This window comes from Haplochromis burtoni, unplaced genomic scaffold (assembly GCF_018398535.1).
Source record: "Haplochromis burtoni strain Fernald_Lab_line unplaced genomic scaffold, NCSU_Asbu1 Contig_130, whole genome shotgun sequence".
NCBI classification, from domain to species: domain Eukaryota; kingdom Metazoa; phylum Chordata; class Actinopteri; order Cichliformes; family Cichlidae; genus Haplochromis; species Haplochromis burtoni.
The window spans coordinates 90,992-104,979 of NW_024582491.1; the positions used below are offsets into that span (position 1 = coordinate 90,992).

At 42.8% G+C, this 13,988-nt stretch overlaps 1 protein-coding gene across 9 annotated transcripts in view; it reads left to right on the forward strand.

Moving 5' to 3' along the window:
- ubr5 (ubiquitin protein ligase E3 component n-recognin 5) overlaps positions 1-12,376 on the forward strand; it is a 31,461-nt gene extending 19,085 nt beyond the window's left edge. For 2 of the 9 annotated variants that reach the window (XM_005930142.3, XM_005930145.3), the window contains exons 30-59: positions 14-132; positions 264-390; positions 581-710; positions 881-1,041; positions 1,902-2,141; positions 2,289-2,412; positions 2,631-2,742; positions 2,821-2,952; positions 3,307-3,339; positions 3,951-4,208; positions 4,294-4,562; positions 4,805-5,016; positions 5,122-5,367; positions 6,278-6,351; positions 6,466-6,638; positions 6,916-7,065; positions 7,394-7,611; positions 7,911-8,031; positions 8,301-8,673; positions 8,860-8,947; positions 9,027-9,171; positions 9,467-9,597; positions 9,765-9,825; positions 10,033-10,214; positions 10,343-10,427; positions 10,525-10,680; positions 10,884-10,997; positions 11,100-11,244; positions 11,351-11,436; positions 11,615-12,376. In XM_005930142.3, the coding sequence (XP_005930204.1) occupies positions 14-132; positions 264-390; positions 581-710; positions 881-1,041; positions 1,902-2,141; positions 2,289-2,412; positions 2,631-2,742; positions 2,821-2,952; positions 3,307-3,339; positions 3,951-4,208; positions 4,294-4,562; positions 4,805-5,016; positions 5,122-5,367; positions 6,278-6,351; positions 6,466-6,638; positions 6,916-7,065; positions 7,394-7,611; positions 7,911-8,031; positions 8,301-8,673; positions 8,860-8,947; positions 9,027-9,171; positions 9,467-9,597; positions 9,765-9,825; positions 10,033-10,214; positions 10,343-10,427; positions 10,525-10,680; positions 10,884-10,997; positions 11,100-11,244; positions 11,351-11,436; positions 11,615-11,827 (4,678 nt within the window). In that variant the 3' untranslated portion in view covers positions 11,828-12,376. The remainder of the gene's footprint in view (positions 1-13; positions 133-263; positions 391-580; positions 711-880; positions 1,042-1,901; positions 2,142-2,288; positions 2,413-2,630; positions 2,743-2,820; positions 2,953-3,306; positions 3,340-3,950; positions 4,209-4,293; positions 4,563-4,804; positions 5,017-5,121; positions 5,368-6,277; positions 6,352-6,465; positions 6,639-6,915; positions 7,066-7,393; positions 7,612-7,910; positions 8,032-8,300; positions 8,674-8,859; positions 8,948-9,026; positions 9,172-9,466; positions 9,598-9,764; positions 9,826-10,032; positions 10,215-10,342; positions 10,428-10,524; positions 10,681-10,883; positions 10,998-11,099; positions 11,245-11,350; positions 11,437-11,614) is intronic. The other 7 variants (XM_005930143.3, XM_005930146.3, XM_005930148.3 and 4 more) reach the window with 7 other exon arrangements.
- The last annotated feature ends 1,612 nt before the right edge of the window (positions 12,377-13,988 follow it).

Consider the following 13,988-nt stretch of genomic DNA (forward strand, 5'->3'; position numbering starts at 1 on the left):
TTTCTATCTGCAGGGGAGAGCATATATTACTGTTCCTGGTGCAGACTGTTGCCAGGCAGAGTGTTGAGCACTGTCAGTACAGACCACCGCGCATCAGAGAAGATAGGAACCGCAAGGCTGCTAATGCAGAAGGTTGGTTCAAGACCTTTGTCTCATTTACCCACCTTTTTAACTTTAGGTCCATGCTAATTAGAGATTTTACAAGAGTTCATTTGAAAGCAGAACACAGATCCTGAGAGAAAGCTGTCGTGTTCTTGTTTCAGACTCTGACATGCCAGACCACGATCTAGAACCTCCCCGCTTTGCTCAGCTGGCTCTGGAGAGAGTCCTGCAGGATTGGAATGCCCTAAAGTCAATGATCATGTTTGGTTCTCAGGAGAATAAAGACCCGTAAGTATCAGAAGCATTGGCGTTTGAGAATGCATTTTTTTTTCCTGAACAAGTCTGATCCACTAATTGCACTATTCAGACCCGATTTTAAATGGTGTGTTATAATCCAAATCAAATATTCAATCAACTATAGCTGTGATGTAGTAATTTGTGTAGCTTGTATCTCAATCCTGTATTTCTTGTTTCCCAGACTTAGTGCCAGCAGCAGAATTGCTCACCTCCTACCTGAAGAGCAGGTCTACTTGAATCAGCAGAGTGGCACCATTCGCCTTGACTGTTTTACTCACTGCCTCATTGTCAAGTGTGCTCCTGACATCACTGTAAGTGCAGTTAGTCTTCCGTTTCCAGTGCACACAGTGTAAAATTCACATTCAGTGTAAATAAGTAACCCTGGTAACATATTTTATTGGGATTGGTCACTCTGTAACTTACTGACTTGTATTCATGCACGACAATCCTCATCGGGTGTTTTATCTCCCTGCTGTATTAGTTCATAGATACGTTACTGGGTACTCTGGTAAAGGAGCTGCAGAACAAGTACACACCCGGTCGGAGAGAGGAGGCTATCAACGTCACCAGAAGGTTCTTGCGCTCTGTGGCCCGAGTTTTTGTCATCCTCAGTGTGGAGATGGCGTCATCAAAAAAGAAAAAGTAAGAACACAATTTGCCGAACACTTCTTTTTTTTTTTTCTTTTTAAAGAATTCTCTTGTCTACATTAATCTGTTTAATTTACAATTCTGCTTTGAATCCATGACCATCAAGCAGCTGTTACCAGAATTTATACCTGTACGGTTTGATTTTGCAGGTAGCAGCACTTTGGGTTACGCTTTAGGGTTTCAGAAGGGTTTTCTGTCGTGGATTTAACATTGAAGTAATCTACTGTAAAAAGCCGGGGATGAAGTTGCATTTAAAAGTCCCTGCTTTCTTTTATGACAGTTTTAGTGTCATCATTGACCTAGTGGTCAAGAACTGGATAATCGACTTTAAGGTTTTTGAGAACAGCTCAGTTTTAGACTAATGTGAATGTCTGTGTTAAATTTATGTAGAGCCACCAACGGCCTATACAAGTAGCCAGTGATATTGCCAACATTTATAGTTGTGCCAATTGCTCTGCATTGTCATGGCCAACACACCTCTTGTAAGTGGACTTTCTCCCTTTGAGATGATTCATTCTCTTCCATTTCCAGTCCAACGGTACCAAACACACCAATCACAGATGTTGCGGGCTGCGTCGATGCAACATCTAGTTACATTTCTAGAGAGGTGCACATCAGGTTTCAGCACAAATTATGGTGTAAGGTTTCTAAATGGTTTCCACGTGAGACTTAACTACAGCGAAGACTTAACACAGAAGCATAAATCCCACTTAAGGTTATACCAGAACAAATGAAAAGAACGGCCCAAGGCTAAAGCTTGTTTATAATTTGCTGACATACTTGATACCAGTTAGACAAGATTTTCTTATGTAATACAACCATTTCTCAATTCTTCTCCATTTTTCCTCAAACAGCAATTTCATCCCTCAGCCCATTGGGAAATGTCGGCGTGTTTTCCAGGCTCTGCTGCCCTATGCTGTAGAGGAGCTGTGTAATGTAGCAGAGTCACTAATTGTCCCAGTGCGAATGGGTATTGCAAGACCGACCGCTCCTTTCACTTTGGCCAGCACCAGCATTGATGCTGTTCAGGGCAGCGAGGAGCTTTTCTCTGTTGAACCGCTGCCACCACGACCCTCACCTGACCAGTCCAGCAGGTTATTGGTTTTCTTGACTTTGTCTCATTGCAAGTGGAGTGATAAAGTAGTTTGTAAAATGTACTTAAATTATGGATAATTAGAATCCACTCCTTTTTTTTTTTCCTTATTTATTTCATTTAATGAGCTTGTGTTTAACATTTCCAGCTCCAGCCAGACAGCTGCCTCTTATATCATCAGGAACCCTCAGCCCCGGCGCAGCAGCCAGTCTCAGCCTGTCAGAGGAAGAGATGAGGAGCAGGATGACATTGTATCAGCAGATGTGGAAGAGGTGGGGAGCCTCATTATTAAATCATTAGAGCCATAATGAATTCTGCATGTGCATGTGTGCACTGCATGTTGGTTACTGTTTCTGAGGCTAAAGCCCACAAGCTTACTCTATTCATATTTGTATTTTTTTCTGTCCTCCTGTTACTGTAGAATTTCAGGTATGTCTTGCCACAAAGTTTTTTTTTTTTTTTATTGGACAATCTGTTGTGTGTCTAACAGGTTGAAGTTGTAGAGGGTGTAGCTGGGGAGGAAGACCATCACGACGACCAGGAAGAGCAGGGAGAGGAAAATGCTGAAGCAGAAGGCCAGCACGATGAGCACGATGAGGATGGTAAGATATAGTTGGAGTTGTTCATCTTTATGAATCAAAGTCAGATGAGTTTAGGATGGGGTCATGTCTGTTTTCTAGGAAGTGACATGGAGTTGGACCTGTTGGCAGCAGCTGAAACGGAGAGCGACAGCGAAAGCAACCACAGCAATCAGGACAACGCCAGCGGTCGCAGGAGCGTTGTTACAGCAGCTACTGCTGGTTCTGAAGCAGGTTAGTCAACTTCTTTTATGTAAACCATCACCTTTTACCTAATACCTTAATTGCGTTCAAAAAAACCCTGAAAATCTCAATGTTTTATGACCCCCGCCCTTTTTTCTTTCTTTCTTTTTTTTTTTTTTTTAAACTGTCACTCCCTTTGACTGAAATCGTAACCATTTTTGTGTTGAATCGGTCTAATTTGGTCTAATCGCTTGCAAAAATAAATTTTGTTTGTAAATCAGTCAGAGTCACAATGCGCGACAGTCAGCGTTGTGGATTGTGGGGATTTTATATTTGGAGAGATAATGATACAGCAGAGAAGGAAAAGTGGTCCCTGGCTGAATACCAAATGTATTTCATTTGCAGGCAGTAGGGTGTCCTTGGCATTTCCTATTTTTGGTATGAGCTCCTCTTTACTTTAATGCATATACAGATATCAGGGCAAGAGTGAATTTGCAAAGTGCATACACAGTTTCCTGCTGAGAGTTCCTTCAGTCCGTCCCCTTCTCACATTTCTCTGTTGTTGTCTGCCGTTTTTAACTAATGCCTCATCACAAGTGTAGCTTTGTTGGTCTTTTATCCAAATAACACACTAATCAACTTGTAGCTTTTCCAAGTGGTGTGGGTTGTTTCCTGCTTGGTCATCTAAAGAGTGTATTTGCTACTAACGATGATGTTAAACTTTCTTGTAGATTATTCTGTCAAGTTAGAGATTGATGTTCTTTCTCTTTGAATAGTTTTTTTTTTTTTAACTTGAAAATATTTAGAAAATGAAACCATGTATGATTTAGCACAAGCTGAACACCAGAGTGTCCAGTTTTGTTCTCACTCGGTGTTTCAGTGTGTCCAGTTTCGTATTGGTGGTGTTTTGCCTTGTAGTGGTGTGATTCACTAACCCGCACTCCTGCTTGGATAAGTCTGATGTGAAAGCGAAAGACTGGTAGGTCAAATTGAATACGAGAACATTAAACTGGTCTTCTTTATTTTTTTTCTTCATCCCTACTTTAAAGGTGCCAGCAGTGTCCCTGCCTTCTTTTCAGAGGATGACTCTCAGTCCAATGACTCCAGTGACTCAGACAGCAGCAGCAGCCAAAGTGACGATGTTGACCAGGAGACGTTTCTGCTGGATGAGCCTCTGGAAAGGACAACTAATGCATCACATGCTAACAGTGCAGCTCAGGCTCCTCGCTCCATGCAGTGGGCTGTGAGAAACACCCCCAGCCAAAGGGCACCGGGAAGCGCTCCCTCCAGCACCTCAACACCAGCCGGTCAGCAAATGTCCACCTGCTTCTGCAGTTTTAATTGAAAATTTAAAATGTCTCAGAACTAACATTTCCCCTCCCCCCTCCACAGCAAGCTCCACGGGCCTGATATATATTGACCCCACTAACCTGCGGCGCTCAAGTGCAATCAGCTCTAGTGCCGCTGCAGCGGCGGCAGCTTTGGAGGCCAGCAACTCCAGCAGCTACCTGACGTCTGCCAGCAGTCTCGCCCGCGCCTACAGCATTGTCATCAGGCAGATCTCAGACCTCATGAGTCTGATTCCCAAATATAACCATCTTGTCTACTCCCAGTATCCTGCTGCTGTCAAGCTCACCTACCAGGATGCTGTCAACCTGCAGGTATAATGGCTTGGAATCTTTTAAGATCTGCATTATGTGTTTTCAGCAGAAGGAGTTCATGTTGATTAGTCTCCACTATTAACAGTGCAATGCTAAGAACAATAGTTTACATAACGCATAACTATAGAATATTCAACCCTACCACAAATACTATTTAGTGCTTTTTAAAAGGAATGCAAAACAAAATTTGGAATCAAGCTGATTATGTGAGCAAAGAGTGAAATGTTTGTTCTGTGAACCAGAACTATGTAGAAGAAAAGTTAATTCCCACCTGGAACTGGATGGTGTCCATCATGGATTCCACTGAGGCTCAGCTGCGATACGGCTCAGCCCTGTCATCTGCTGGAGATCCCGGTCACCCCAGTCACCCGCTCCATGCCTCCCAGCACTCAGCTCGTAGGGAGCGCATGACTGCTCGAGAGGAGGCCAGCCTCCGCACTCTGGAAGGACGCAGGTAAACTTTTTCACTTAATGTGGTCAATGAATTAATTGAACTCGATTTTTGTTAACTTACTCTTACATGATGCAAACAAATGATTGCTTCCCACACTTAATTTAGTATTTGTTTTAGGAGGGCAGCCACACTGCTAACGGCTCGTCAAGGAATGATGTCTGCACGTGGTGACTTCCTGAACTACGCCCTGTCACTGATGCGCTCCCACAATGATGAGCACTCTGATGTGCTTCCGGTGCTGGACGTGTGCTCGCTGAAGCATGTGGCTTACGTTTTCCAGGCCCTCATCTACTGGATTAAAGCCATGAATCAGCAGACCACCCTGGACACGCCACAGATGGATAGAAAGAGGTAAATGATGAAAAATAGTAGAAAATGCCAATTCAGGATTTACACAGAGGCTGCATACTTTGTTTATTAAATCATAAGACAGTAAATGTTTTAATATTTAATTAAACAGTTCACAGGATCCACACTAAAAGAGACTAGCTTCAGCGTGACTTTCAGTAACTTGTAGCAAAATCAGCTGAAATAAACCTAAGTGATGCTAATTAGCTAGGTTATGGACACAACATGTGCTGCACTGACCACTAAGTAGAGCGAAGGACCCAAATTTTGTGTTGCACTGGCTGCTCCGCTCTGCTTATACGTAATTTTTTTGCAGCCACTCTACGTGTATTAGATGCACCTGCTCCCTGTCATTTAAAAACATGCACGTCTCTGACATCCCCTCTGAGAGTTTGTGTTGTATAATGTTAAAATGTTTAATAAAAAAAAATGTATTGCACATTCATAAAGAAGAAAGCTTTTAATTATCCCGATTAGTGAAGATTGTGTTGTTTCCACAACATTGCGTTCCTCCTGAGGTCCACAGAACCGTTGAATAGCTTAAGGGCTCTGGAGGTCCCTGTATATGCATGTAAGCTTGTGTCAAAAAGTTCACCGAACTTGGACACGCATGGAATGTTTTCGCTCATCGTTTGGTTGAACTTAGTGCAGCTGTAGGCTTTGTTTCTACTGGTCGCACGATTGCTCAGCGCAGCAAGAAACCATTGCACGCAAGCAATAGAAATCAAAGTTTTTTAGAGCACAGCGCGTGCGTGCCACATCCTATGTGAAAGCTTATCTAAATAAACTGCTGTTAGGAGCAAAAAATACAGTTCATTCAAACAACAGGGGGGTAATTACATTTGTTTTATGGGCCTTCAGAATAAATGTGAGTCTTAACACGATGTTTATCCTCCGTAACTTTCACTTGTAGGAATCGAGAGATTTTGGAGCTTGGGTTGGACAATGAAGATTCTGAGCATGAGAATGATGAGGACACCAATCAGAGTAAGGCAAAAAAATAAAACGACTAAATGACAACTAAACTATAGGCAGTCCATAATAAATATCAAAGAACTACATAGTTGTTTTAAGATCTGCTGTGTTTCTTTTTCACTTCAGGTTCAACACTGCAGGACAAGGATGAGGACCCAGTTCCAGCTGAGACGGGTCAGAACCACCCCTTCTTCCGTCGCTCTGACTCGATGACTTTCCTGGGGTGCATCCCACCAAATCCCTTCGATGTTCCTCTGGCTGAGGCCATCCCTCTGGCAGACCAGCCCCACCTCCTGCAGGTTAGATTTGCTGCTGATGTTCAACCTCCTTACGTGTCATACTAAGTATTTTTTATGAGTCATCTCAGCTTTGTGGCATTGCATTTTTATTCATCTTGTTTTCTGTGCGAACTCCTTCAAGTATCACTACATGCCAGAGATATTTGGCAGCAAAGAAAATCACAGCACTACTTAGAGAATGTAAAACACTTGAACTGGTACATTTAGCTGTCTTTACATTATAGAATGGCAAGTCAGCCTTTGTGATTTTAACTACATTTTGCTTCTTCTTCAACAGCCCAATGCCAGAAAGGAAGATCTGTTTGGTCGTCCCTCTCAGGGCCTGTACTCTTCCTCTTACATGGCAACCAAAGGCCTGGCTGAGGCAACCATGGACAGGAACTGCCTGGAGGTAAACATGGGCTCCTCTCTACCCTCCCCCTCTCAGGTATACCACTCCTCTACACCGTGCTATCACGCTGGTAGTTGTGTTCTAATATCCATGCATAACAAATCTCCCTGAAATAATAAAGTACTGCAGCATTTTCCCAGTTAAAATAACTTGACTATTAAGGATTCATTATCTCTTCGTGCTATTTGATTTATGAAAGGACAGGTAGGTTGGGTCGTGTTCTTGTGTTCATACGAGTGTGGATATTGGAGCACAGTTTGTATTCGGTGTCCCATTTCCATTCTGTTGTGGCCACACTGCTATCATCTTTAGAAGTTCACTTGTTCACATTACTAAACGACACTTCTGACTCCTGCTCAAACAGATCCTGCCCACTAAGATGTCTTACTCAGCTAACCTGAAGAATGTGATGAGCATGGAGACAGGCCAGCGGAGCACCGAGAACCAGTCGCTGGCAGAGCAGGAGCTGGAGGCTTCCAAACCTGGCCCATCACCCCACGACCTTGCTGCCCAGCTAAAGAGCAGCCTGCTTGCTGAGATTGGCCTCACTGAGAGTGATGGCCCTCCTCTCCCATCGTTCAGGTAACCAGTCATTGCATTTAGTGGGGCTGATTTTTGCAGAGAGGACTGACCTTGATCTCAGCAGCTTGATATGAAATGGTATCACCTATAGATGTTTGTCGTCCCATTAATTAAGCCTCTGTACTCGCATTAATTAGAACCTTCATTATTAGCACATGTAACCCCTTCCTGTTTCCCAGTCAGAATGGTTGCTGTGAAAACTGTCTGTTGCTCTCAAACACAGAAAATGTAATTATAGATAAAGAGTTTATGAAGATGAGGAAAAGTTTAAAATAGTGTTTATTGTGTCCTCTGTCCAGACCTCACTGCAGTTTTATGGGGATGATGATCTCACATGACATGCTGCTGGGCCGCTGGCGCCTCTCACTGGAGCTTTTTGGTCGTGTCTTCATGGAGGATGTTGGAGCTGAGCCTGGATCGGTAAAAAATTTTTTTTTTTTTTTTAACATGCCTTCAACATATACTTCAATACTTAAATGGAGTTCGTCCCTGTACGTTTTTGTACTTGATGGCTTCTTAAATGAAATGCTGCTTAGAGTAAAATCAGCTTGTGTGAGGCGATGAGCCATGAGTAGCCAGAATGAATCATACAGACTTTGAAATTAAAACACTCCTCTGCTGCTATAGCATATGAAACTTAATGTAGCTTTAACTGACCGTGTTGTTGTTCCCTCATTGTTTTGAACCAGATCCTCACAGAGCTTGGCGGCTTTGAGGTGAAGGAATCCAAGTTCCGTCGAGAGATGGAGAAGTTGAGGAACCTGCAGTCCCGTGACCTGGCGCTGGAAGTGGACCGTGATCGAGACCAGCTAATACAACAGACTATGCGTCAGCTAAACACACACTTTGGCAGGCGTTGTACAACCACACCCATGGCGGTACACCGGGTGAAAGTGACTTTCAAAGATGAGCCTGGAGAGGGCAGTGGCGTGGCCCGCAGCTTCTACACGGCCATCGCTCTGGCCCTCCTTTCCAATGAAAAGCTGCCCAACCTGGACTGTGTTCAGAGCGTCAGCAAGGGCATGCAGGCCAGCAGTACGTGTCATCACGATTACAATTCAAGTATGACAATACATAGAAACTACTGCATACTGCATATTATGACATTTGTGTTCATTATTACAATAAATGTTTGCTTTTTGTTTTTGTGATGATGGAAGAAATCATTAAAGTAGCAACAACATAAGATACTTGACAAAAAATATTTTCAACACAAATGAACTTGCCCTGGTCGATTTGTTTGTGCAGATCTAATGCAGCGTCTCAGGAACAGAGACCGGGAGAGGGAGAGGAGAAGTGGTGGGCTTCGAGCAGGATCTCGGAGAGACCGAGACAGGTAAACTCTATTTGGTAGCCTATATGACCTTTCTTTATATTTAGAGAAAATGTCTGCTAACCTGTTTGTATGTTAACAGAGACTCTAGGAGGCAGCTGTCCATAGACACCAGGCCTTTCAGGCCGTCATCAGAGGGAAACCCCAGTGATGAGCCTGACCCTCTGCCTGCACACAGACAAGCCCTGGGTGAAAGGCTCTATCCACGAGTCCATGCAATGCAGCCGGTAATAAACCATCAGCATATCTGTTTGTTTTCTTTCATTAAGACAGAGTAACATTTCTGATAACTAATAATCAGTTTTGAGATTCTGTTTACAAGTTTACACACCAAGAGATGGAATCCCACACATTTTAGACAACCACACTTCCTCCATCACTTCAGTGTTTAGTGTTTAAATTCTTTTTAGGTACAATAGTTGCAATGTGTTGAACTTGAGTGATCCATAATGTTTTGCTTCCTTGTCTGCATTTATGATTTTTCCTTGATCATACTGAGGGGAGTTGTGTTTGTGTCTTTAGGCTTTCGCCAGTAAAATCACCGGCATGTTGCTGGAGCTGTCTCCTGCCCAGCTGTTGCTGCTGCTAGCTAGTGAGGATTCTTTGAGAGCCAGAGTAGAAGAGGCCATGGAGCTACTTATTGCACATGGAAGGTAAGATAAATCACCAACACCACGGGTGCCTCTGACAATAAAGTGCTCATTTAGCTGGCAAAAAAAGTACCTGTTAATGAATATACATCCATTAAGAACAGTATTTTTTTCATATTCATACTTGGTGCCATTTAGCAAACTAACTATATTCTGTTTATCTTTCCCAGGGAAAATGGAGCTGACAGTATTCTGGACCTCGGTCTCCCAGAGGCTCCAGAGAAATCACAAGTGAACAAAATATATAACCTGTTTCCATTATTTGTTAACTAGTTTCTTGTTTTCTAAAAATGTTTTAGCCATATTTTAGCAAAGTGTGCTAAACCACGACACACTAAAATGACTTTGACACTTAACAGAAACACTTGCACAACACAGATCATCCTAATACGAAGTTGTTATAAACACTGCCCCCCTCCTCCGTTCAATCATTTTTAGCAGCAGGAGAACCGCAAACGTCACGGTTCAACACGCAGTGTGGTTGACATGGAGCTGGACGACCCAGATGACGGTGACGACAACGCTCCTCTCTTCTACCAGCCTGGCAAACGAGGCTTCTACTCCCCTAGACCCGGCAAAAATACAGAGGCCAGACTCAACTGCTTCCGTAATATTGGAAGGTAATAATAAAAAAATCAAAGATTTACATGATGTTTGGTTGGATAAAAATGAAATTCAAGAAGGAAAATGTTTTGTGAAATCAGCTGTGTCCTTAGCAGAGTATGAAACAATGTATTTCTCTGTGCAGAATACTGGGCTTATGTCTGCTGCAGAATGAACTCTGTCCAATCACACTGAACAGACATGTCATCAAGGTGCTGCTGGGTAGGAAGGTAAGTAGAAAATATGCCTTTTAAAAAAAAAAAATGCACCTGCTGCATAATGCTTGGTTCTTAAATAATTCAATTGCTAACTATTCTTTTACTGCAGGTGAACTGGCACGACTTTGCGTTCTTTGACCCGGTTATGTATGAGAGCCTGCGGCAGCTAATCCGCCATTCACAGGCTGGTGAAGCCGAAGCAGTGTTTGCTGCCATGGATTTGGCTTTCGCCATTGATCTCTGCAAAGAGGAAGGAGCTGGACAGGTAATGGACTTGGTTGTCTAAGTGTCAAACTTGAGCAGTATCAGATGTCACTTGTCCTGTTAAGATGGAAAAATAGCGCTGGCAAATGTGTATGTGATGCAAGAAAAACACGGCAACACATCTGAAAATTCTCTTCAAGTTAAATTAACTAATGTGCAGGTGGTGACTTAAGTGAAGCTTATATCTCATTCTGCCTTGTTCAGGTTGAGCTCCTGTCTGGAGGGGTCAACATGCCAGTAACTCCCCTCAATGTTTACGAATATGTGAGGAGGTACGCAGAGCACAGAATGCTGGTGGTTGCTGAGCAGCCGCTTCATGTGAGTATAAACGGCAATTTTACCGAACCTTAAATTGTGTGAATGCAGATCAATGCTTTGTCATTTATCAAAATGTGTATTCACACCGGCTGTCTTTCATAGGCAATGAGGAAGGGCTTGCTCGATGTACTGCCCAAGAACGCCTTAGAGGACTTGACAGCTGAAGACTTCAGGCTGCTGGTCAACGGCTGTGGAGAAGTCAATGTCCAGATGCTTATTAGCTTCACCTCCTTCAACGATGAGTCTGGTATGTTGATCTGTCTACATCGCTTTATGTCCATCTTAATCAGTAAAGGATTTAGTATTGTACATTTGACTGTCATATACTGACTCAAGACTTCTTCATTCAACAGGGGAAAATGCAGACAAACTTCTCCAGTTTAAACGCTGGTTTTGGTCCATAGTGGAGAAGATGAGCATGACTGAGAGACAAGATCTGGTAAGTCTGCTCCCATCATAATTAGGAATTCTTTCTTTTTCCATACCTTGGCTGTGGGTATCTGCTGATACAGGGTACTGATCAGACACCAGTCTTAAATTAAAAAGCCTTGGTGTACAAGTACTTGGTTTCCTGTATATCAGACACGGGATTAAAAAGTCGTTTGTGTACTCTTCAGGTGTACTTCTGGACCTCCAGCCCATCTTTGCCAGCCAGCGAGGAGGGCTTCCAGCCGATGCCTTCCATCACGATCCGGCCTCCAGACGACCAGCACCTCCCCACAGCCAACACCTGCATCTCCCGTCTCTACGTGCCACTCTACTCTTCAAAACAGATACTCAAACAGAAACTCCTGCTAGCCATTAAGACCAAGAATTTTGGTTTTGTGTAGAAGTTCAACAAAGAAGAGTTTAAAAAAGGAAAAGAAGAAAAACATGTTTACTGTTGTGTAATATTTACCTAGCTCCATTTTTGTAGATTTATTTTTTGTCTAAACGATTTTATGAAATTCGACATACTGTCGCCATCTCCCCGGGCGGTAATATGTTTGTGTTGTGAACACAAACAGCTTGTTATTTTTATTTCAGTTTTAATTGTTTATTTTTCTTTTGTGTTAATGAAGAAGAGGTATACGGTCCAGAACATTCCTGCATTGGCACTGTAAAATGTAAAGCCCACAGCTCTGCTCTATTGGCTTAAACCTTTGCTTCCCAGGAATTTGGCTTGACAGAAAAGCTGTCTGCCGAAAACCCAGCCAAAGATGACAGCAGTAGAAATATTTAAGACACACTGTGACTATAAGTTTTTTTTGTTTTGTTTTGTTCTTTTCCTTCCCTAGAAACGTACTATCACTGACGGTTCACTGCTGCCTTTGTGGAAAGTCATTTTTTCTTGTACAGGGGGAGTAGGGAATTTCAAAATAAACTTGGATGCAAATACATTGTCATTGTTTGTGTGTGGTCTCTAGTTATGTTACTACTTATTTCAATAGACTACCAGGTAATACATTTTATTAGTAGTAGTTAATAGATGGTGGCACGGTGGTTAGCACTGTTGCCGCACAGCAAGAAGGTCCTGAGTTCAATTCCACCATCAGGCCGGGGTCTTTCTGTGTGGAGTTTGCATGTTCTCCCCATGTTTGCGTGGGTTCTCTCCGGGTACTCCGGCTTCCTCCCACCGTCCAAAGACATGCAGCTTGTGGGGATAGGTTAATTGGATAATCCAAATTGTCACTAGGTGTGACTGTGCGAATGAATGTGAGTGTGAATTGTTGTTTGTCCCTGTGTGTTGGCCCTGCGACAGACTGGCGACCTGTCCAGGGTGTACCCCGCCTCTCGCCCTATGACAGCTGGGATAGGCTCCAGCGCCCCCCGCGACCCTGAAAAAGGATAAGCGGAAGCGAATGGATGGATGGATGGATGGATGGATAGTTAATAGATTGATGAGCTTACAAACCAAGGGGTGTACACAATAAGTATAGGAATATAAAGAGTAAATAACACCAGCAAAAAATTTAATGTTCCAGTAATGATACTTCCATACTAATCCACATGCCAGAAAACTTCTCCCAAAAAAGAATGTATAATGCAGTGTTGTAAAAACACAAGAAAATTTATCGCATGCGTTATAATGTTGAATTATTGAACTTAGCATGCTCTTCTCAGGGCTTTGACCTGAGAAGAGCAAACACAAAGTGTCAAAGTTGTATATTCCAGAAGTGTCCAACTGCAGGCCTCAAGGGGCTGTGTACTGTAGGTTTTAGACGTGTCCTGGATCCAACACAGCTGAATTACTGGCTAATTTCCTTCGGGATTAATAAAGTTTTCTGATTCTGAAATTACCTCCTCAACATGTCTCGAAGTTCTCCATAGGCCTGTTAATGAACTAATCATTTGATTCGGGTGTGTTGACCCAGGGTGAGATCTAAAACCTACAAGACACCTGCTCTAGAGGCCTGGAATTCCCCACCCGTGGATTCAAAAATATATACAGAAAAATTGTACAAAATCCTTGTAGTGTTCTTCCTTTCTTTTTGTGACAAGGTATGAATAGAATAGAATTGAACTTTATTTTCATTGCACGTCACAAGTTCAAAGCAAAGAAATGCAGTTTGCATCCATCCAGAAACTGCTTGGAAGACAAGCTTGTAAGACAACAGGAGGGATAACGGATATATTCACTTGCAAAAATGTCATTAAAAAGGAATGTGCTGTTATCTACAACACAATAACATACGCCAGTTCAACCAGGCAGTAAGTGTGAATGTGAGCGACTTCAGGTTCAGGTGCAGCTAATCCAACTACTTACCCTCCAGTCAGCTCCTGTGGGACAAAAACCAAAAAACCTTCCTCAGTCACTGGTTTTACTTGGCCTCTTTACCATCAGGTGGATGAATCTGCTCTTGGCCTCTGTGAACTCATTTGTTGGAGCCAGCAGTGGAGCTCTCAATCTCAACCACTATGTATTTGTCCAGCTGCACAGAGCTGCAGAATGGTGTGTTAATACCTGTAATACATACCAGTTTATATATATTATAGCTATATATTAGGGGT